Source organism: Squalius cephalus, assembly GCF_949319135.1.
Source record: "Squalius cephalus genome assembly, chromosome: 18".
NCBI lineage: Eukaryota > Metazoa > Chordata > Actinopteri > Cypriniformes > Leuciscidae > Squalius > Squalius cephalus.
This window is the reverse complement of record NC_137139.1, coordinates 14,399,124-14,423,867: the sequence shown is the minus strand read 5'-3', so window position 1 is coordinate 14,423,867 and position 24,744 is coordinate 14,399,124. Positions and strand designations below refer to the sequence as shown.

At 36.9% G+C, this 24,744-nt stretch overlaps 2 protein-coding genes across 2 annotated transcripts in view; one reads left to right on the top strand and one right to left on the bottom strand.

Annotated features, from left to right (window-relative positions):
- The window catches only part of LOC307145752 (band 4.1-like protein 1), a 69,399-nt gene extending 62,422 nt beyond the window's left edge, over positions 1-6,977 (bottom strand). Inside the window, exon 1 of the mRNA XM_079849237.1 lies at positions 6,624-6,977. The gene's annotated coding sequence lies outside the window, so the exon portion shown is untranslated. The remainder of the gene's footprint in view (positions 1-6,623) is intronic.
- An 8,656-nt stretch (positions 6,978-15,633) lies between these two features.
- Positions 15,634-24,493, top strand: edn3b (endothelin 3b). The gene is made up of 4 exons (XM_079849245.1): positions 15,634-15,912; positions 17,072-17,279; positions 22,565-22,705; positions 23,361-24,493. Exons 1-4 carry the CDS (start codon positions 15,849-15,851, stop codon positions 23,407-23,409), a joined length of 462 nt encoding a protein of 153 aa, XP_079705371.1. The 5' UTR covers positions 15,634-15,848; the 3' UTR covers positions 23,410-24,493.
- Positions 24,494-24,744: the final 251 nt, after the last annotated feature.

The window sequence follows — 24,744 nt, the reverse complement described above, 5'->3', positions numbered from 1 at the left end:
CAATGAAGGCTCATAGATTAGTCCTTGTCAGTCCTGGCAAAGCGCAATGGCAGAAAGCCTGGGGTAACGAAATGCTCATTTACTGATTAAACTAATTTCTTAAAACGGCAGTCAAAGAAGCCAACTCAATTCACAAATGATTGAGACTTTCCTTTGGCCAGCCTCATTCACTTATCAATACAACCTTCCCACTTCCCTCACCGACTCAGTCTCAGCAATGGCTGAGATGTATTGCTCGACTGTGAGATCAAATGGACTTTGTAATGAGCGTATAGGCAGACAGACTCATTAGGGTTAGTCTTTAACCACGACGATATTACGCTAAAACGCTTTAGTTCAAATTTTATAAAGCTCCTTTTTTTCTGAATAAAATGTGAGGTGCTGAGCAAAACTCACAGTCAGGCCATTAATGTGCGGATGCTAATGTGTTCAGTGTGGTTAGGCGGTTAGACTGAAGTCAAAAGAGCCCACCATCAAGCAGTGTTATTTTGCCAATATTTATGTATTATTATAGTAAAACTTTACAATAAAGTCCCATTTGTTAACATTAGTAAATGCATTAGCTATTACTGTGCTAGACTAACTGATTACTCACAGCACTTACATATTCTTGCCCTATTGTTGGTTTGATTGCCTCTATTGTTCTCCTCATTTGTAAGTCGCTTTGGATAAAAGCATCTGCTAAATGATTAATTGTAAATGTAGCAATGAGAAATATATTTTTAAAGCAATTACTAATCTTTTTTTTTATGTTAGTAAAAATAAAGCTGTTTGTTGTTTGATCGTATTAATTCACGGTGCATTAACTAATGTAATCAAACAACTTTTGATTTTAAACATTAGAAAATGTTGAAATTAACAGTAACATTTAAAGCCCTTATGTATAACTAGCATGTATACACGTTAATTAAACAATTTAATAATCAAATAAGAAGGAGTTTATTACGCTGTACCCACATTGGACCAGCGGTTTGGAAAACAGATGTATGGATGATTTATCTGCGAGCGTCATCTTCTGGTCAGACGCGGGAATTAATTTACAGCGACTCTCACAGTGCATTATGGGTATTCTCTAGCCATTGAGCAAACATCGATTGTACACTCATTTTTGCGGTGCAATGTGGAATTGAATGAGTGCACTCGATAACGTGTATTATGGTTTCAGACTCCACTACAAATGGCAGTCCCCTCAAATAGTGCCCTAGTTACGGGGCGATTTCGCACACAATCTTTGTCTGGATCAGATTCAGAACAATGGTCAAATAGATCAAGTATCAAGTCCATCCTAACCACCAAAGTCCTATACCTCTTCATGGGTTCGGCATTTCATTCGGTTACGTTAGGCAGTTCTGATTTATATGCTATTGAATGTTTGATGATCAAATTAGCTTATTTGTGCGTAAACAGCGTGATCAGCAGAAACTGCCCTGCAATCGATTCTAACGATTTTATTGGTCATTTCAATCACAGTACTGATTGCCTACACCAAACACTGATCCCAAACACTGAAACCTTTTGGATCCGCAGATGCTGTACTCTTTCAGAAGATCCGTAACAGCGCCCTTCCACCGTTTAACAGTGAAAATATGGATTTCCGGAAAAACGTGTCAATGGCGGAGAAGCTCTGTGTCATAAATGATGGAAAATCTAGTCAGTGGCAGGGAAATAGTTAAGAAATAAAGTCACACTATGGCATACACAGTCACAATTACAAAAAATAAAGTCGCAATTGCACACCTCTCCTAAACAAGCTGCACAATTTGAGTTCATCATGTCTGTAGCATAAACGTGTAAAGCCCTATTCGCATGGGATAAGTATTACCTGGTGACCTCTAGTAATTTGTAATAATTGCAGAGGTTGTCTGTGATCTTAATCCCGTGCGAATCGGCCGGTTCTGTAATTTGTAAAGTAAAAATTCCCCCGCAAATGACCTACCAAATTTCGCCGAACACCGAGGTCCCGTGATAATATTAGTCCCGTGCGAATCGGCATCTCTGTGATTTGCCGGGGTCGTTTATAATTATTCAAGGTTTTTGTTTCCTGTGCGCCTTTTTATCCATCTTTCGGGAAGAATGGAGGCTACGTTGGAGTGTTTTGATAGTATTTTGGGTGCTGGTTCATATCGCTAAAGAGAAAGCTGAAAACCATCAGAAGAGCAAAAACAAGAAGAATGATTAGATGGAGATGAATGACATGTATAGCAGCAAGCGGTAAGGAACATTCTTCTGTTTATGATATTTCATACAGCTAGACCTATAATAACGACAAGACATTTCCAAGCAATAGCCTATTGACATCATATCCGGGAGATAAGTCAGTAAATTCGAGTAAAATCACTGGCTTCGCTTATCCCGTGCAAATGCGCCACACAAAATTCAGATGTGGGGGGGTCATTTCTAAATCACACGTGGTCCCCAGATAATAGTAATCCAGTGCGAATAGGGCTTAAGTCACACCCCAAAGTTTAATACGTACGTACGGTTATAGGGGAAAAGCTTGGGGCAAAGTAGCAATAATAACAGTGATCGCCTTAACAAGTGCCGCTTATTATAGTTGGATAAGAGGGGCATAGCGATACAACAGCCAGCAGTGATATTTATCTAAAAGGTCTGTGACTCTAGATTTCCACGGTAAAACAAGAAGGGTCTCCTAGCCAAGACACAAAGACAAAGCCAGATTCGATATTGAGAGAAGTAAAACTGCTTTTAGCTCCAAGGTATCAGTGCTTCCTGGAAGATATCAACACATACCCCTTCATTTTCCACATGGTGTCCATTTAAAAGATGTCAGTGAACCCAATGAATGTGAAAGGGTGTCTGATGAAGCGGCAAGAGAAAATTGCGCTGACTCACGGCAATCAGGCCGAATCATGCTGTCACCCACAAGACCACAAAGCTTAACTGCCTTCTGAATAATTTACATTCTTCTGTACGATCAGGGCAGAACTTCATACACACAGCTGACTCATATACAGGCAAATAAGCTCCCGTGGGAGGCTGCCCTCCCCCTGTGAACATCAAAACCTTCCCAACCCTGACACAAAGGCACAGGCACAGGCACTCTCTTCTTGGACATAAACGGCAAACGGGACGCTGGTAAATGTTAAATGTTGATCTACACTCTCTGAGCCCTGCGAAGGGGGTGGAGAGGTAGAGAGAGGATCAGTTTGTCAGTCCTGGAGGCCATAAGAGCACACAGTGCAGAGAGGATGGATCTTGCTGGGTTACAGGGTGGAAAAAAGGCCACAGAAAGAGGCTTATATCAAAGATGAGTACTTTATGTCACAGTGCAACATCCTGTCTATTCAGTTGCCTTCTTCTGGTTGATTTTTGAGGGCAGCATGGCTGGATCCCCACAAACTAAAATCATAAAAATATTTTCATTACTTAAAATAAACACTAACGGAAATAAAATCTCATTGGCAGAATAAAATTTTTAAAAAATTAAAGTTATCTTTTATATTTTTAGGATTCTTATGATTAAATTTCTAAGCATTGTAGTCAGTACTGCAGATATTCACTTGTTGAAAAGCTAAAGCACACTTGGATTTGTTCTAGATCGCCAGATTATGTAATGCAACATTTTTTCCGTAAAAAGTGCTTCAGAAATGTAAGCTTGTCTTGCAATGGACCGTCTGTGAAATCTACATCTACGAGACAGTAGGGTTTCCCATTTGTCATTTTATGATTCTAAATGTTTTTCACAAGCACCTTGATGCATCTTTTTTCCGGGTCGCATCTGATGCGGACTCCACGGCGAACTGATATACCTGACAGTTTGTGCAGCATTACGTCACCAAAATTTGGTGGATAAAAGGACCGCAAGGGCTAAGGGTGGCATTTTGGAACGGGCCCATTGACTGTCTGTGCGCCAAGACAACAAAGCAGCTATTGTACCTCCAGTTTCAGACTCAGCCTAAGGGGCTGTCTACACGACACCGTTTTCAACTAAAAACGGAAAACTTTTGACCGTTTATTTACACGACAAAGGCGTTTTCAGGGCCTGAAGACAAAAAATGACGAAGTTTTTGAAAATTATACCGTAAATGTCTGAAACTACAAAAAAAACATGAATTTGAAAAACCATACGAGTTACTGTGCCCCCGCTACCGCATTCGCAAGCTAAAACAAATGTGTGAGATGCACACACAAGGGTTGGTTGCTTTCCATTGCGAATGCAAAGTTGAACCAACATTAACATGGCTGGTTACCTCAAGACTACCTTTGTAACACATTCACCTTTGGTTGTACTTGTGGGGGAAACAAAGTTTGTTAAAACAGGATCTTAGTTGCATTCCTACCAAATGTTTTGTAACTGCCAAATGCAGCATAGTGCAATACATGTCAGCACACTGTCAGCAGGAGAACTCATGGGACGTTATATAGGGGCGCTGAGAGCATGTTGGAGGCGTGTGTAGGACGGGATGGTTGCAGTTTGCCATTAATAGCACGCTGAGCTCAATTAGTCCAAACTACGTGCTACTGGAATAGCAGAATTTTTTGCCACTTTGTGTTGCTACAGCCTTGACATGAATTAGACTTTTGGTTTTCAGCTAAATAGAGGTGCCTGCTGTTTACTATTGCTCATACTTAGGTATTTTTTTTTTTTTTTTTTTTTAAGTAATTGAACAAACCTCTAAAGTATTATACTTTGGCACATTACTCATCCAGCACAGTTTCTGCTAAAGAATGGCACATCAAATCATGCGGCTTGTTGAGGAAAGGTGTGCAATTATAATTTTTTCCCTTTCACACGTTTAAAATATTCTAGCTGCGTTTTTTAAACTGGCCATTATTTTTAGAATGTATCACCTATTTCTACCCCAACTCTTCAAGCATGTCTTGGAATAGAGCTGTATGAACGATGTGTCTTTTTATTTAATTTTTCCTTTTTATTCAAAATATTCACAAAGGTGTTAACTATCGTGAAATATATATGATATTCCGATCCTCAGACAGTTGATCTGTAGGTTATAACAGGCGGTGGACGTTGTGATGTTAGCGCTGTTGGAATTACAACATATAAATTCATCGAATTTTCCTGAAAGACATGAAAGTAGTGGCTGGTGAACTGGGAGAACAATAACTTTATAGTTACCAACACAATGTCTGATGTAAATAAAACACGTTTTCAAATTGTATTATTGCCTCTTACATAGACCAAACTATAATTTTGTTTTTTTGTTTAAGTACTTATGCGTATATAAATGTCTGAAACCTAAAATAAACATTGTGTGGATGAAAACATTGAATAGTTGTCATCCATGACAAGTGCTGAGATATTCAAATGAGAAATAACTAAGCAGGGTTTACTTTTCCCACAACCTATCAACTGTTAACTAGAGAACGTGCACAATGATTATAGTAATTTGAATGACTTCCCAGTAAGCATACATCTCCAAGAGCTCTGAACATCTGCAAAACATCTCATTATTGTGTACAACATCTAATAGCGTCTTAGTGAAAAATATTCACTTACTAAATTATAAACATCACTACATCAGAATGTCTTTTTAACATCTGATAGGGAATGCTTTCATAGAGCAGTACTGCAAATGAGCAAACTCTCTAAAAGCACATCTTTCATCTCATCCAGATGAAAGAGCAGACAGACATCTGGGTGAGTATAGATTTTAATCATTTACATAATTTTTCCAGACCTGGAAGACAGTATTTTAAAGCTTGAAAACCAATTAGACTTTGTTATCCAATTGATGAAGACCCTTGTATACTCAGCTGAGCCTCTTCAAACAAAACATAGCAAAACAATCTGGCTTGAACCACAAGGGTGCTGTATATTTACAAAACACAACAATACGCCAAAAAATACATAAGTCCAGTTGTTTTCTACAAATGCGTTGGCAAATGTATTTTTTTCTCTCAGCGTGCTCATTAAGCTCTATTATAGCAAACTAACACAGTGAGTACTGGAGCGTATGTACTCGCGCGCTCTCCATAATTCTCAACAGCTTTCAGTTAATTGGCTTCTCGAGCCACACGAAGCGCGCGCGACTGCCCCTAGTGCCACACCCTCTTTTCATTAAACAGCTAAGACACCTCAGTTACATCTGAGTCACCAATAAGCAACATTTTAAATTAAAGTAAACATGACCTACCACCGCATTCAGACCACGGAGATAAGTTTTATTCTGCGCGTGATACAATAACATATAGGGGGTTGGCCAACCATTAAATGCTTCAGGCCAACGGTGAGGAAACAGCACCTGAAAGCCTAATATTTCCTATTAATCTTTATGCACGTAATACATAAGCGTTTAATATCAGCGTTATCCTCCTTCACAAGGTGCACTGACAGGCGCGCGCCGCTCATTTACACGTATTGTTCAGCATAACAACGGCATCCTTTCACTGTCTTCTCAAACAAACCAATTTTTTTTATGTTGATAAATGACCACATGACCGAAAGCAGTAGCAAGCCCCCGTTAAGCCACCGGCCTGCTGCACGAAATGTTAAATGACATAATAATATAAAAAATGTAAGCCTCGTCACAAGGACATATGGACTGAGCCCTCGCTGCAAGCGCTGTTTCAACCTGTTTAGTGCACACTTTACGGATAGTGAGCGTACATACACCGGATGACATCGCAACAAAGAGCCCTACCTGTCTCTCCAGGTTTGACGCGCGTATTTCCGTCCAAATGCCGACCATTGAGGGCTTGCGAATGCCACCGCCCAGCTGCTTCTATTCACCGTCAAAGGATGGAGACTGTCCGAGAGGATGAATGAGCGGACGGAGGGGGAAGAGCAGCTCCTGGATGGATGAGAGGAGAGGAGAGGAAAGGAGAAGAGGAGGAGGAGAAGAGCGTAGGGGGCGTATGCGCGCTGGATACACCAAACTCCTTCCTCACAACTGAGAGAGCAGCGCTGAACTGAACACGCACTGATTTCATCATCACGGATGCGCTGTGAGCCTCTATTCCGCTTTATGTACGTCCATATAGGCTACACTACCGCATTCATGTAATTCAGTGAACCACTTACATTAATTTAAGAGTACATTTTTTGTCTATCTGTATGTAGCCTATATTGCGAGAGAGCAAAATACACCAGAATAAAATTGAATAGAATACTTTTTTTTGTCCCAATACAGACAAGTCTTCATCACGCTGTAAAATGTTTTAAAATAGGTAACCTAAAAATGTGTTTCAACTTACCCCGAAAGCCTGTGTAGACTGATGTTTGTGAAGGACGTTTTTGCCGGGAAAATCGCGTCAGGTGTGTAGGACAAAAGTGTGAGCATAAGCAATAAGTTGCTGGCTGCAGTTCACTTAAAGGGGTAGTTCGCCCAAAAATGAAAATTCTGTCTTTTATTTACATTTAAACATTGATCTGAGAACATAAACAGAAGCTCAGCCAAACCTGCTTGACGTGCAAGATCAATCCTCTGCATATTACACTAAAATGAACCTCATTGGTTCTTGTTGAAGCTCAAACGTGCTGTGTAACAGTGAACCTCATTTGTTCTTGCTGAAGCTCAAACAAGCTGCCTAACACAAGATCAAACCTCATTGGTTCTTGTGGAAGCTCAAACGTGCTGCGTAACACGAGAATGAACCTCATTGGTTCTTACAGAAGCTCAAACGTGCTGCGTAACACGAGAATGAACCTCATTGGTTCTTGTGGAAGCTCAAACATGCTGCGTAACACTAGAATGAACCTCATTGGTTCTTGCTGAAGCTCAAACGTGCTGCGTAACACGAGAATGAACCTCATTGGTTCTTGTGGAAGCTCAAATGTGCTGCGTAACATGAGAATTAACCTCCTTGGTTCTCTTACGTCAAGAGAACATGCTTGAGCTTCAGTTTATCACAACTGATGTCTGAGTTTATGAATGTTTATATGTAAATAAAAGCATAAATTCATTTAAAGTGACCGTGTCTTTTAAAAGCCTAAGTTCATTTAAAGTGATCGTGTTTTTTAAAAGCCTAAATTCATATAAAGTGATCGTGTCTTTTAAAAGCCTAAATTCATATAAAGTGACCGCTCAATTCATATGGATTAGTTTTTCATTAATCCATGAATTGAGCGGTCACTTTATATGAATTTTGGCTTTTAAAAGACACGATCACTTTAAATGAACTTAGGCTTTTAAGACACGATCACTTTAAATGAATTTCTCTACATGAACCGAAGATGATGGCAAATCTCACGGGTTTGAAAAGACATGAGGGTGAGTAATTAATGACAGAATTTAAATTTTTGACATGACTGATAGAAATCCTTCACTTATGAATTAAGGCATCCAAATGCACTGCTGATGAAACTGAAAGCAATCATCAACTGTGAAGGCCTGCTGTCTGAATTCTTTTTTTTATTTTTTTATTTTTAGCAAATGTTTTAATGTTGTTATAAATATATTACCTCATACAAATGCATCTAAAATATATATATATACAAATAATTGCACTAATATCTGGAGTATTATTGCATATTCAGCCCTATTATAGGCAATGTGCTCTGTAGTGGGAGTGCATTTGTAATTACAGCACAGGAAACGGGTGTGCATGCTGAGAAAATTACAGCGGCGTGTGCAAATGACAGACCTTATATACACAAGTGTGTGTACAGGCATGTATGAAGCCATTATTCTAGAGAAAGTTTTATTATTTCCTGAACAAATGAAAAAAAGCAAGAAGAATTCCTTTATATTACACTCCGCTGTAATTTTCTCAGCAGCATGCACACTCATTTCCTATGCTGTAATTACAAATGCACTCCCACTACAGAGCACATCTCCTATTAGGCTACTGTACCTCACATATATATGCTAAACAGCCACTGAAGTGAAATTATAAACAATAGACAATAAATAACAAATCTGCTTGGTAGCCTACAGCTGGAACTGTTGCTATTAATATTTCAACCAGAGGATGGCAGCATACTTTTTTTCCTGACCATGTAATGGTTCATTCACAGGTCTTTGTGCTTTGTAAACAGTGGACAGTGGACTCCCATTTGCATTGCACAGAATATGTGGGAAAACCATTGTCGGGAGACGAGGGCGATCTTTCGAGTAATTACCATCATTATGCATATTTTACTGGGAAACAACACCCTTGTTTTCAGTCCTTTGTGGTTTGGAGAGAATGTCAAGAAAAGTTCATTTGTCATGTTAGAGATAAAATCAGATAGTAGGGGAACTGTTTGTCATAATGTTTGTCATAATGTCCCACAGCCCACCTACACTAGTAGGTCGCAACCTAAATATGAGCCACATGTCAGAGTTGCACACAGCAGGAAAAAATAATGCTTAATGCAAATAATAAAATTCAACTAACCATATAATTTGTGGCCTTTAAAAGGGAGGAGAAAACACATCCTATATCTTTTGTTGTAGATGTCAAATGCGTGCGTCCAAATCTTTTGACACAAATTCATCTGGCATTTTGTAGAAGCCATAGCCAAGTGAGGCAAATGCCAACATGGACAGGTTGCGTGACATGCCCTCATCCTTTCAAGCTATGAACAAAAGTACGCAAAGTAAAACATAAAATACAACCCAGACTTCATTTAATATGGGTTCACTTACAGGAGAATGGTTTGTTTTAAAAAACGAGAGCATGAAACCATGAAAACAATTCAAGACATTTAAAAAAAACAGCAGGTTAATAATTTTCGCATAATTTCGAGTTGATGGTAATGTAATACATTAAAGTGTTTAAATTTAAGGAAATTCGGTTTACTTTTGCATGATGTATTGGGTCGCCACTTGATATCTATTGTAAAATCTGGGCCTTGATAGAAACTTGATTCAACAACTTGCCTGATACAACAAGGCTTGTTATTTGGAATGATCAATTGGATTGGGGAGGGAGGTGTGTCTCAAACCAAGATAAAACACCTCTTTCAGTTCATCTTACTCGTTGTACATATTGGAAGAAAAAGGGAGAATTTGTCAGAGCTGACTTTTAAGGGAGGACAAATATAACAACCAGTCAAATATTAACCAGATTTTGTCATTGAGTTGTTTTAATAAAATTCGATGTTTCACTCTTTCCACCTACACGTTTATCTGAGGGAGAGGGTGCATTATTATTGCTGTGTTAAAATGATATAGCAAATTTTTCCTGAGAATAACATGGTTGATAAGTGTGTAAAAAAAGATGTTCATCGATTTTTAACATAAAAGAAGGCAATGTTTTTAAGTCAATTAATTATTGCAAGAAAACATCTTGCCTGACTTCTGCAAATTGTTGCCTTTACCTGCATGGTTTAAACTTTTAATACTATGTTATTTGTCTCATGCACAAAATGTGCATGTCATGGAGAACAAAGTTCTTGTTATCCTAATCTGCTGATAATGAATATTCATATTCATCCCATTACTCATGAGACAAAAACATGAAATAGGCTAGACCTCAAAATTTGGTACACGACATGGAAAAACCCAACAAACTCATAATTTTGAATACTGAGGAACAATCTCATCCTGACAACACAAAGCAACAAAGTTACTAAAATGATTTCAAAATGAGCAAAAATGAAACAAACCACAATCAAACAATACAAGCATAATAATAATTTGTGCGCATACTGACAGTGTGAAAAGGACTAAAAAATGCATAAAAATAACTCCCTACAACTACAATTACACTTGAAAAAATCACAATATCGGAATATAAAAGCTGTTGATAGACCTTAGAACTTCAGAATTTTAAGTAAAAAACAACAACAAATCAAGTAAAATTATGTACTTGATCTAAAAATGCATTGCATTTTATTGTGATACTATGGAACCCTTAAGTGACATTTGTTTTTTTGCTACTTGAATGTTATCTTCGCTTGTTACTGGATTATTGCTGTTTGTTTTTTGGTGTCTGTTAAATACTTAACTAATCTTCAAGCCTGATAATTCTGGATCAACAAGCCAGCAGGTGTCACATATATGAGCAAGCGAATGTTTTCTTACGCACATACTGTAATGCCTATACGTTTCTCGTGCACAAAAGGTTCTCGTAATGTTATTTTATGGACGGCTAGGTGTTCATTTTTTTCTCTACAAATTGTCACTTTAGAGTCTCCATAATATGGACACTACTATGTCCTTCTTAAGGCTGGCCCACACTAAAAGATTTTTAAAATGTTATCAGATTTTCAAAATGTGAGAGACCACAAACATGACGATAAAAAAAAAAAAACATAGATTTAACAGTTTTGTTCCTATAGTGCAGGGTTTCTCAAAGTCGGTCCTGGAGGGCCACTGTCCTGCACAGTTTAGCTCCAACCCTGATCAAACACACCTAGCTGTGAGTTTCTAGTGATCCTGAAGACATTGATTAGCTTGCTCAGGTGTGTTTGATCAGGGTTGGAGCTAAACTGTGCAGGACAGTGACCCTCCAGGACCGAGTTTGAGAAACCCTGCTATAGTGTGTGGAGAAGATTGAATCGAAAACTATGTTGGCATAAGTGGAATCGCATTGGCATAGTTCAGCTAATCTGGGTGAATGTGATTTCACCAAGTCCAATTTGTTCTTTGTTGATCCTGGAACAACATTCCAATCAACCAATCAGATTTGAGGGACAAGTTTACAGTTTATGTCAAGTTTACGCTTACATCCAGGGTTAGGTGCTTTTACATCAGTGTTATTCACCTATCATTATTGATTTTAGGGATAACTTATGCATGGGCTTAGGTTTATGGGAAGGGATAGGTTTAGGACAAAATTTTCGGACAGATATTTTGTCATATTGAGCATGTCTTACTTGGCAAAATCATGGTGACCTACATATCTGACCATTATCAAGCTCAGTAGGAGTAGGCTACTCTCTAACACTTGTGGTGTACCCCAGGGATCCATTTTGGGACCACTACTATTCACACTATATGCTACCCCTGCGATCTATTATGAGTAAATTTGGAGTATCTGATGCAAGATCTGCAGCAGATAAGTTTAATGTATTCTAGTTAAAGGCCCAAGTATCTTCTCTCTATGTGTGTGTGGACAGAGAAGCAGGCGATCTTGTAACTGAGCTTATGTAGTGCATCAGAGCAATTGAGTTTAAATTCTATTTAAGGCATTATGATCAGACACAGGAGTATTCAAACATCAGATCAGTGCATAGTGTGTTTAAGAGTGTTTGATGAACTGTATTACTCTGTTTAATGGATGTTTTAAAATGAAATTCAAATTGAGTTGAGAAAATGCAATGACAGTTACTCCTTAAAATAATTTTTTAATGGATTATAAACCAAAAGCAAATTTAGTAAGTCCGCAAGACACTAGTCTGTGAGCCATCTGGGAGTGAAGGCTTCCAACATAATGAACTAATCAGGTCTCAATAATGTCTGCCAATTCCTTGAATCTCACCATGCCTGAGTGCTCTCCAATGTTTTTGATGCAATTTGAATTCTACATTGAAGTATTTTATTTTTAATGAATTGATTCAGAACTTGGTGAGTGTCCCCCAAATTCCCACTTGATTTAGTCTCAAAATGGTGAGAAAAGTGCTGTAATTTCTCAAATTCACTCAACCTGAATTCTCACAGATTCTTAGAGACTGTAGTAAAACACATTATGGATTCCAGCGATTTGCAAACAAAGGGCATCTAGTTCTTCAAATGGACACCCAACAACTCAATGTCATTCCGACGTCTCTCAGAAAATGACCATACTAGTTTCAAAGCTTGTTCAATACAATAAGCCACTCTGTGGGAACTTCTGTTGAAATGGTGCTTTAAAAACACAGATTCACAGGATTCACATTTTCCCCTCCAAGTCTGTTCTCAAATGATAAGATCTGTAGAATTATTTTTGATGAAAATATACAGTATGTTCATTGGAGATTAAAATGTTAGTTTTTCCTCCGAACTAAATTGTATTTTACAGTCTCTCTACTCTAAAACTTCAACTTCTGTAAACTATTATATTTCAAATTGAGGAGGCTGCAGATTTTTATATAATAAAAATGCCTGCCCATTTTCAACACATACTAAAATGAGCTTTATTTTGCCCACTAGCCATTTGTTTTCAGTAATATTTTTTTAAGTTTTTGTCCAAGTGGAATGTTAGTTTGCAGAAGGGGTTCTTTTATAGCCTGGGTTAGTTCATGAAAGTGATTAAACTGGAGATTATCTGTAGCTGGGACTGGGCAAAGCTTCACATGGGTGTTGTTTTACTTGGCTGTACAATCAAACTGTGTTTGCTTTGTGCATATATGTTTGAATACTGATGTTACATATATTTTTGTTTCATGTCCTTAGTGGCTTTTGAGGTAGAGCTTCTTAAATACTCAAACCCCCAGGTATTGCATGCATTAATGCCCTCAGGAGTTGGGCTCCCAAAATGTTTTTCATCATAATAACGGAAAGTGCTTATGAAAACCTTGTTTGTTGTTATATAAGCACCTTTGGAAATGATATCCACAAAGGATAATAATATGTATTTGAATTATTTGAATTAATGCGCAGTCAGTCTAGGGTCAATTCAAAGTATTTCTGAATTTAAATTACTTTGCAATGATTGCAAAATTACAGCAACTGATATGAAAGCCCTTATTTCCCTCTGTCCACAAAAATGAGAGATTCTTGCGAGTGAATTGTTTCTTTTCTTTTTTTTCTCCTAAATAATTGGTGTGGAATTCCTTTTTCTCCACTGAAGCTAACCAGGGTGTTGGATGGGAAAACTTCCTGATGTTTGTGGGTTTGATTCAGGGTGAGTGATAGGCATGTCCCATGCCCAAACATGGCTTCTGCCAAGACCCTCATGAAATTCAGATAAGTAAATATGTCATTTTTCATTAAAATATTAATTTATCAGTTAGGAATAGAACAAGATACAGACAAAAACAACACCGTTGTATAACTCTGGGTACTGAATGAATTATATTCGGATTACTTGTCATTTTGTTGTTGTGCTTCTGTTTCTTGTATTCCCTTTGAGTTTAGTCCTTGATTACTCCCTAGTTAGTTGCCATGGTTACTGATTAGTTTCACATGTGTCTCATCTAGTTTCCTTTGTTACTCCTTGCCAGTTCTTGTTTGTCTTTGTGTGGTATGCAATCTCCCAAGTTTCTGTTATTTAGGGTCCATTTACACAGCACTGTCTTCAACTAAAAACAGGAACATTTTTATGTGTTTTGGCTGAGCGTTTACACGACAACAGCGTTTTGGGGGCCAGAAAATTAAAACTTTTGAAAACAGGATTCAAAACCATACTGTTATTGTCTCTGCGTAGACTACAAAAACATACATTTTTGAAAAGGCGCGTGATTACGTGTTCAATCTACAGGCACGTAGTGTTTTTTTACAAAGTGACATCGCCAACTACTGGCCCAGCTTGATAACAAAATCAGCATTTAGCCTTTATCATTTTTTTTTTAAATTCCCCTAAAGAAACCGCGTAAAAAATTAGGTATGAGCCCACTTAACATCACATAATAAGGGCAACTGCTATTTCAACTTCTAACCTCACATTTGGAATTTCACATATTTGATCAGTTACGGCCCCTAGGTTTCAAACAAGCTCAGACAGCAACATAGTGTCGGCCCAGATGGCCCACATCTGGTACACGTGGATTCCACACGCACCAGATGTGGGCCGGATCTGGGCCGACACTATGTTGCTGTCTGGGGTTTTTAGGTAACACTTTACAATAAGGTCTAATTTGTAAACATTAGACCATGCATTAACTATCATAAACTAACAATGATAAGATATATATTTTTATATTATTCTGCATTTATCAATCTTTGTTAATGTTAGTAAACAAAAATGTTGTTCATGTTCAAAGTGCAATTTTAACAGATACAACCTTTGATCTAAAAAATGTAGGCCGATTAGTAAATATTGATCTTATCGTTAAGATTAAAATAGTGTATAGAAGTATTGTAACTAATGTAACTCATGTTAACAAATTAAACCTTATTGTAAAGTATTACTGGTTTTTCAATACTCATGAAGTTTATTTACTTAATAATTTTAAGGCAATGGGTTTCCTCACTTTTTTAAGTCAACTGATCACTTTTTACAGTGTACATACAGTATTGTCAAACTACATCAGCATATTGTAAAGAAAATGTCATTCTTGCAGAGTTTCTGTTTACTAAAACATTCCAAAACCTTTAAAAATGCCTCATAGTGCCACATTGTAACTATGACTAAAAGGAGAATGTCACTGGCACAGATGATTATTGCAGTATTCCGAATGCACCTATTTTGTATTTGAGGTGTTAAAAGTTATGGTTGTTATATATGCCAAAATTAACTATAGCTATTGTAGTTTTGTAAACTTGAGGCACACCAGAAACCACATGCTTGGTTTTCAAAGGATGCCAAACTTAATGTCTTCCAGCTCAGAAGGTAAAATAATAAATAATGGACTAGGTACATCAACATGAGCGAATTCCTCAACGGTGAGAAAGATTAGCTGCTAAAATTCCTGAAGTGGAATGGACACAAAGTGCAAATAACGTTCTGTTGTATCATAACCTATCTAAAAAATAATTGACTATAAAGGGACCTATACGAAGTGCGCTACTTTTAATATCATGCTGACATGAGCTGTCATGTTTCAGAGCATTAGTCGCTCCTCTGAAACTATACACGTGTGTGTGTGTGTGTGTGTGTGTGTGTGTGAGCGCGCGTGCGCTCACCGGTGGGTGGTGTCAGCACGCGGTATAAATCTAGGTAAGCAACATTTGATCATTCTGAACATTTAAAAAAAATCACATTTCCCTTAACACCAGAGATTTTTCAGAGATGATGAAGATGATGCTCAGAATTGCTCTCTACACTGAAATGGACTTGTTTTGGAAGACATTTTTCATTTAGAAACTCGGATAACCGCGCCTGACAACTTTTTCACAACTAATAAGGACGCTGGGAAAATGGCAAAACTGTTTCCTGATGCTCTTTTGTTAATTTTGAGTTTGTTAAACATTTTCACCGTGGGTAAGTGCTATTATGAACCGCTGTTCTCTGTCTGAGTTTTACATGAGTATGCCTAAATTTATAGCCTAAGCGACGTTCATTTCTTTCTTTTTTTTTTTTTTTTTTACGGGTTTTAGTTTTAACATTCATACTTTTGTCCGCATCACTGGCTGTTATGTAGTCGTGAGTTAGCGGGTGAATCTCAGGAAATCTACAAAGAACATGTCAATATCTCAAGACCAATATTTAAATTTAAATAAAATGAAACCAAAGTAACCAAATTAAAGTTCCCGGTTTAGGACCGATGATTATGCCTTTTTGCATTGTGATATTATTTTGATTTAAACTATGCACACTTTCTTTAAAAATTCTAACAAAAACCGTTCCTCAATAATGTAGGCTAATGCAATAATAATAATAATAGGCCTAGTAGCGTACTAATATGGAAAACATGGTTATATTTTACTACAAGGTTACATTTATTAACATTAGTTAAGTATATTAGTTAAAGTAAACAATGAAAAATGCTTCCAAAACATTTATTAATCGTAGTTAATGTTAATTTCAACATTTACTAATACATTATTAAAATCAAAAGTTGTAGGCTACTGTGGACATGAACAATGAACAACTGTATTTTTATTAACTAACGTAAGAATACTGTAACAAATGTATTTCCCATTGTTGATGTTAGTTATTGCATTAACCGATGCTAATTTTGCACCTTGGTAGTATTTGTTGTTATGCTTTAAATGTATGGTTATTTAAATAACAATTTTAGGTTACACTTTATTTTAAGGTGACGAAGTTACATTGTACTACCTCAAATAAGTACTAAGTAATATGAATTAACTACGTTACTATAGAGTTACGGTTAGGGTTTGGTTTAGGGTTAGTTACTTTTAATTATGCATAATTTACTGTTATTACTATAGTAAGTACATGTAGTAGCGTGCAACTATGTCAATCTAATGAGAAACGCTTAGTGAGAATAATGGGAATTACAAAATGAATCATAGTCCTAAATTAGGCTAATTGTGTTATAATATAATGTGTTATAATACACACACACACACACACACACACACACACACACACATATATATATATATATGTGTGTGTGTGTGTGCCATTATTGCTCTGTAACAATAATAATGATGCAATATTGTTCAAATTAAAGGTGCATCATTGTCCCGGACAGGAGACCTGCACTCATTTCAAGACTTGTCCGATGATCCGAACAATATTTTACATCAGCAGACAGAAGCAGAGCTCATTTCAGCTTCACACACCCGCACAAGATCCAAGCGCTGCACTTGCTACTCCTTTAAGGACAGGGAATGTGTTTATTACTGTCACTTGGGCATCATCTGGATCAACACCCCACAGTGAGTACATTTACAGTATCATCAATGAAATCACTGACATAATACAGATGATCTTTTGCCATTGATGATTAAAATGTCTTTATAAGTGCCACAAAAAAGTGTATTTCACCAAATCTTATACAGTATATTAATTAATATTTTGATAATCAATTGCACAATTATATTTTTTACTTTAGCTCATTAGTCTATTTCAAACAAACGAATGATGTACACTGTATGCAAACATGTGTTAGCATCATATTAGGTTACAATAAACACACACGCAAAAAAAAATAATTCTGAACATTCTGCAGAAACACACATTCACTCCTCTGAATGTAGTATTATTGTGTAGGACTCAACTAAATCAACCCCTGGGAATAATACATTTTAATGCCTGAGATTAAGTCAAGGATCAATGAGTATTGCAATTCAGCTTGGATTATTAAGGGGTTTGAGGATAAGAACATGTATACAGTACAACCCCTGAAATTATTTGTTTCATTAAGCTGCTAAAATGTACTGTAGGTTTTACTTTTTAAAAACTATAAAAAGCCCTATTTTTTTACTAATTATATTAACTATATATTTATTATTTTATATTATATACAATTCAACCATGACTTATATTAATTTGAGTATTTTGATATACACTCACCTAAAGGATTATTAGGAACACCTGTTCAATTTCTCATTAATGCAATTATCAAATCAACCAATCACATGGCAGTTGCTTCAATGCATTTAGGGGTGTGGTCCTGGTCAAGACAATCTCCTGAACTCCAAACTGAATGTCAGAATGGGAAAGAAAGGTGATTTAAGCAATTTTGAGCGTGGCATGGTTGTTGGTGCCAGACTGGCCGGTCTGGGTATTTCACAATCTGCTCAGTTACTGGGATTTTCACGCACAACCATTTCTAGGGTTTACAAAGAATGGTGTGAAAAGGGAAAAACATCCAGTATGCGGCAGTCCTGTGGGCGAAAATGCCTTGTTGATGCTAGAGGTCAGAGGAGAATGGGCCGACTGATTCAAGCTGATAGAAGAGCAACTTTGACTAAAATAACCACTCGTTACAACCGAGGTATGCAGCAAAGCATTTGTGAAGCCACAACACGCACAACCTTGAGGCGGATGGGCTACAACAGCAGAAGACCCCACCGGGTACCACTCATCTCCACTACAAATAGGAAAAAGAGGCTACAATTTGCACGAGCTCACCAAAATTGGACAGTTGAAGACTGGAAAAATGTTGCCTGGTCTGATGAGTCTCGATTTCTGTTGAGACATTCAGATGGTATAGTCAGAATTTGGCGTAAACAGAATGAGAACATGGATCCATCATGCCTTGTTACCACTGTGCAGGCTGGTGGTGGTGGTGTAATGGTGTGGGGGATGTTTTCTTGGCACACTTTAGGCCCCTTAGTGCCAATTGGGCATCGTTTAAATGCCACGGCCTACCTGAGCATTGTTTCTGACCATGTCCATCCCTTTATGACCACCATGTACCCATCCTCTGATGGCTACTTCCAGCAGGATAATGCACCATGTCACAAAGCTCGAATCATTTCAAATTGGTTTCTTGAACATGACAATGAGTTCACTGTGCTAAAATGGCCCCCACAGTCACCAGATCTCAACCCAATAGAGCATCTTTGGGATGTGGTGGAACGGGAGCTTCGTGCCCTGGATGTGCATCCCACAAATCTCCATCAACTGCAAGATGCTATCCTATCAATATGGGCCAACATTTCTAAAGAATGCTTTCAGCACCTTGTTGAATCAATGCCACGTATAATTAAGGCAGTTCTGAAGGCGAAAGGGGGTCAAACACAGTATTAGTATGGTGTTCCTAATAATCCTTTAGGTGAGTGTATATTTAGTTGAACCTGTCTGACAAGACTGGAGGAGTGTCATTTACTTAACAATGTTTACACTTTGAAATATACATAGAGGTCTAAACTAAATTTCTAGTTTTCTGCAATACTTACCGCATGCGCATTTTGATGCGACTGTTTCCATGGTGACGGCTACTGTCCATGGTGCTGATGTCCATGGTGCTCAAAAATTTAAGTTTGAATAACATTACTTTTTGACAGCAAGCACAAACCAGTATATTTGATTCCAAATAAACCCTGTTTCTGTGCCCACTTGGCTCTATAGTGGCGAGAATACCAAAATAGCTAAAAGGATTCAAAAAGGAGTCATACACTTCACTTAATGCTCTCTATTTAATATTATTTCAGATGGCAAATACATGATTAAACCATATGGTTAATATAGATATAAATTCCATGCATTAAATGGTGTGCTAGTACACAACACATATAACAGCTTCTAGTCAAGAATGAGTTATCGCTACAGTTTTTAGCCAAATACAAGCGGGATCGCCACAGGACGTTTAGTAGAGTGATTCAGACTAATGTTGAACTATTCAAGGCCCATCATTCACCATGAATATTGACAGGCAGTCCTTCTGGAATCTGCTCGGACCCCTGGCTCCAGACTGAAACCAAATGGTCAACATGAGAACAAACACTTTCTGATGTGAGATGAGAAGCATGCATTCAGAAAAAGAGTACTAAAGAGAGTGGCTGGAGATCAGAGAGAATCTCATATAAAGTGCATGGACGCTTTCCCGGATGAGGCTGCAGAAAGATTTTTGGCCGTTGTTCCAACTCATCATCTCCATCACTATAGGCAGTCTCTTAAGGTTTATCTCCAACAATGTGATTCCAGCTTTGTTTTGAGTGCAACAGGTTTCTCTAGTGCTTGCACAAAAATAAAAACATAGCATACAAAGTATCGGACGGTATTTTTCTTCTGTATGACTTTCTTGCTTCAGTGAACATTAAAGAAGAAGATCGTTTTGTGGTTGTTGGTTTTTTTCATACAGTGAAAGTCAGTCAAACCTTTTTGGTTACCGAAATACTTCAAAATATTATCTTTTGTGCTCTGTAGAAAGAGAGTCATACAGGTTTGAAAGGGCATGAGGGTGAGTAAATGATGGCAGGACTGCATTTTGGTGAGCGGTCCCTTTAAAATACTGTAAAATACCCTGCAAACACTGCAGATCGCGAGGCACCAAACTTGCTAGATTTAAAGTCCCCCTGTAGTCAATAATTGTATCCCTTATAACTCATATTTGATCACCCAAATTACATATTTAAAAAAAAAATCCTTGAAAAACAATTCTTCATGCCTTAAAATAGCTTGAATGTAACTCTACACCCTTGCCTCATTTAGTATACACGGTTCTATGAATATGCAAATGAGTCCCGCCTCCATTCACTCACGCCAGCTCAGAGATCCACTCGTTGACGATCACACGTTGACCTGATTGGTTACAAGGTAGTTTGTGACGTCAGAAACACCAGCGATTTCAAACCATGTTTTTGAGACTGTCTTTGGTTCACTGCAGATTTAAGGAGAAAATACTCAGCAATGGTGTTGTTGACTTATGAATTAGCACATAGTTTGTCTTAAATCATAGAAAAAACACCACATAGACATAAACAACATTAAAAGCTTGATTTTCACCACAAGGGGGATCACAGGAATAAATTACATTTTAAAATATATTAAAAAAACTTATTTTAAATATAAATATATAAATCAAATATTTCACAGTATTACTGTTTTTACTGTATTTTTTGATTAAATAAATGGTGAACATAAGAGACTTGAACTTTTGAATGCTATGTTCTCTTGGTCAAAGCACCATTAGTGTTTTTTGAGTTTATCATAGGCTGTGGAATCCATGTAAATATTGGCGCAATTACAGATGCTATATCTGGACAGTTTTCATCTGTGTTATGCCAGGGTGGATGGACTCAGCCCAACTTGTGCCATGTGCGGTGGGATTTATATTTTAATAATCTGTTTGGCGTGATTTTTTATGTTCTATCTCAACTTTTATGGCTTTGTTCTCTGTAGCATTTATACACTATCAAAACTACATTTACCAGCCCGCCTGTTTTCTCAATGTCATACCTCTTCAGCTTCAGTCCAACTGTGTGAGACTATTCTGAATATTTGTTGTCAGTGTGTCACTCATTTTTTATTGAAGAAAGAAAAAAGTTTTTATTTTGTGTTAAAACAACAACAACAACAACAAAAACTGAAGGGAAATTAAAGCCTGAACAGAAAGGTCATGTACACACTGGAAAGCATTAGGAACAACAACCACATTTAAATGCACTAAAGAATCCCCTAATTCATTCCAGAGTCACTCTTAAAGTTGTTATTGTTGGCATAGTGATTTCCTAAGCAACGTTTATTTCGATAGGCCAACAGACATTCTACTGACTATAAGTAACTTTGCAATTACATGTCAACTAACATAACATGAACCCATAACACCTAACAATGACCTAACTGGCAGTCTACTTATACTGTAATGAGAGTTGGTTGACATGTTGCAAAGGTACTTGTAGTAGTATGTCTAAAGTGGACCATTGAAATAAAGAGTAACCCAGCGTTTGACATCTAGTGGCAGTAGACAAAAAATATGGATGGCAACAGTTTAAAACATTTTTATTGGCTATTAGCTATATTTGACCAATTATTGATTATTATTCTTTCATTTTGTCATTTCAGAACCAAATCACTGTAAAAAAAAAAAAAAAAAAAGAAAGAAAGAAAAAGATATGATCAATAAGTCATGAAAACGTGTTTTTTTAGTTTTACATTAGTTTAACTCATAATAATTTAAGCAATTTCAACTTTTTAATGTTATATGAGATTCAACTCAATGTTTTTTTGTCAGTTTAATATAATTAAAGTTTAAATGACTTGTACAGCCTATTTGATTAGGGGGATCTCACGATAAAACGGCATCTTTTCAGTTTCGAGTCAACTAGTAGCCTAGTTGTATCATTTCTTCCGATACTGCCCTCTGTAACCGGTAGGCGTGGCTTGGGAGTGGCCTCGTAGGGCAGCGAAGCAAGTGCATTCTGGGAGTTGTTGTCTTTCATCCACATGAGCCAAAAACACATTCTCTGGCTTTTCTCAGTCTAGACGGCACCAACTTCTAAAATAATTTCACATTTCTACTACATAAATGACCCAATTTAAATACACATTCATCTTTCCAGCGGTGAAATATCCCTTTAAAAATGTAACTTAAGAACTTAAGTTTTTAAGTTGAAATAGGTGGAAATTATTAATAGTGTGCAAAGAAACACTAACTGTTGTTAATGCGTAATTGTTTAATGAAAACGTTTGATCATAGGAAATTAAATGATATAATATATAGAAAAATGTAAAAAATAAAAAAAAGAGTTTGTGTCTGTTCTGGTGTCTGCAGGCGCACAGTACCGTATGGCATGTCAAGTTACCGCAGCCCTCAGCGATTGAGACGCTCCAGTGGGACAGTAGCGGTGGTGCTTCATCGCTGCACATGTGCTGACCACAGTGATGCCCAGTGCTACAACTTCTGTGATGCAAGGTACACACAACTAATAATAACAGTAATATTGTCAAATATTAAAATATTAAACTGTTTTATACGGTATTACATTTTAAAACGTAATTTATTTCTGTGACGCAAAGCTACATTTTCAGCATCATTACTCCAGTCTTCAGTGGCACATGATCCTTCAGAAATAATTCTAATATGATGATTTGCTGTTTAAAAAACATTTATTATTATTATTATCAATCTTGTGCTGTTTAAACCTTTTGTGGGAAAATGTGATACACTAATATTCTTAAGTGTGGGGTATGTAAGATTAACATAATAATAATAATACTTTTATTCAGCAAGGACACATTCAATTGATTAAAAAAGTGACAGTAACATATGACATTCATAAAACAAATCTTTCTAAACTTCTGATGTCAGACAGATAAATACAATGACAATGACCACTCACATTTACACATCAACGATGCTTTACATAAAGTCTTTCTTTTTTATCTCAGTAGAAAAAAAATCTAATTCATAATCACCCAATTAAATAAATTGCATAAAAAAACCAGAAAAAAATAAATAAATTGATAAATTCTCAGATTCTGAAGAAAATCATATAGCTGATTCAGAATTTCTGATTCCATTATTATTCAGTGTGTGATACTTTATGGTTCTGTTTTGAATTACAAAGAACTCAGAATGTACCAGACAGAAGATTGCGAGGGCGTACACCTGGGTGAAACCGCTGGCTTCTGGTCCCATCGCGAGCCTCTGAGATCAGGACTACTGATCAGAATCAAACTGGGCACCTACTGCAACTTGGTACAGGTTTTGGATTTTTACAGATGTGGAGCAAAACGTACCCTGCATTCCTCTATGTGTTGTCTCCTGGAACACCCTTTACTCATCTGGTCCACGGTAACAAGTGAATTCTTTAGAAAACTCTTTGCAGATTTCGGAAGCATGTCTGTGTGGCACCCACATGTTTTTTCTTCACATTATGTCCACTTGTTTCATTGTTTCACACTGACTTTACATCTACATTTAATGCAAATATTCAGTGGACATCCTTTGGGAATTTGGGAGCCTTGCAGTATTGGAAGTAGACCTGTAACCTGACACTACATTATCTCCGTTGTGTGGGCATATGTTCAGAGAGCACACAGAGGAATTACAGTGTGAAGATGGAGATGAAGTGGATCTTTTTTTTACGTGTTCTGAGGCTCCATCACTTTCCCCGATAGTGGAAAATGAAACACTTAACATTGTTATTGTGGATGAACTCAACTCTCAAGTCTCCTGAGAGAAAGATTAACTGGCACGATTTTTAACCTCTAGATAATATCCTTTACATTTTTGCTCATTTAAGCTAAATGTATCCCGTCTCCACAACAACTTATGACATTTTATATTCCTCAGATGTCTTTAAGATCAAATACTGAAAGCTGAATATTATACTAAATTGTCTAATAATCAAATACTATACCGAATATTATACTAAACTATGACCTGAGAGTTTAATTTATTTATGTTTAGGCACATAAACGCTTTATTCACCAAATAATTTAACCCTCTGCTGTTGTTCATTTAGGAGTCACACTTGTGTTGGGATGTGACCGAACATCTGAAATGCAACATATTTTTTCTTTTGTATTTTGAGAGAATGTTATGTTACTAATTAATATTTATGCAATAATTATGATAATTTTCCCAAATCCCCCCCCCCCCCCCCCAATTTTTAGTTTTTTTTGTTTTTCATGTTTAAATAGAGACAAGGCCTTTAAAATCCACTTTTGAAGGCAGATTAGTGTAATCTGGTGGGAGTAAAAAACAACATCTTTAATGCCAAGGTGTAACCACTAGATTCTTATATAGCTCTATAAACAAAGAGGCTTGTACATTATATAGTTGTTTTTAGAAATGAAAACTTCTTTTTATTAGGTTGTGGATTTGAATATGCATTTTCAAAGACTACTTTTTGTCAAGATTTTGATATTTTTTGTTTGAAATGTTGTCAGTTTTTCCATTAATTTTACTAGTCAGATATTTTTGAGTGTCACCCTTCACTGCTGCAT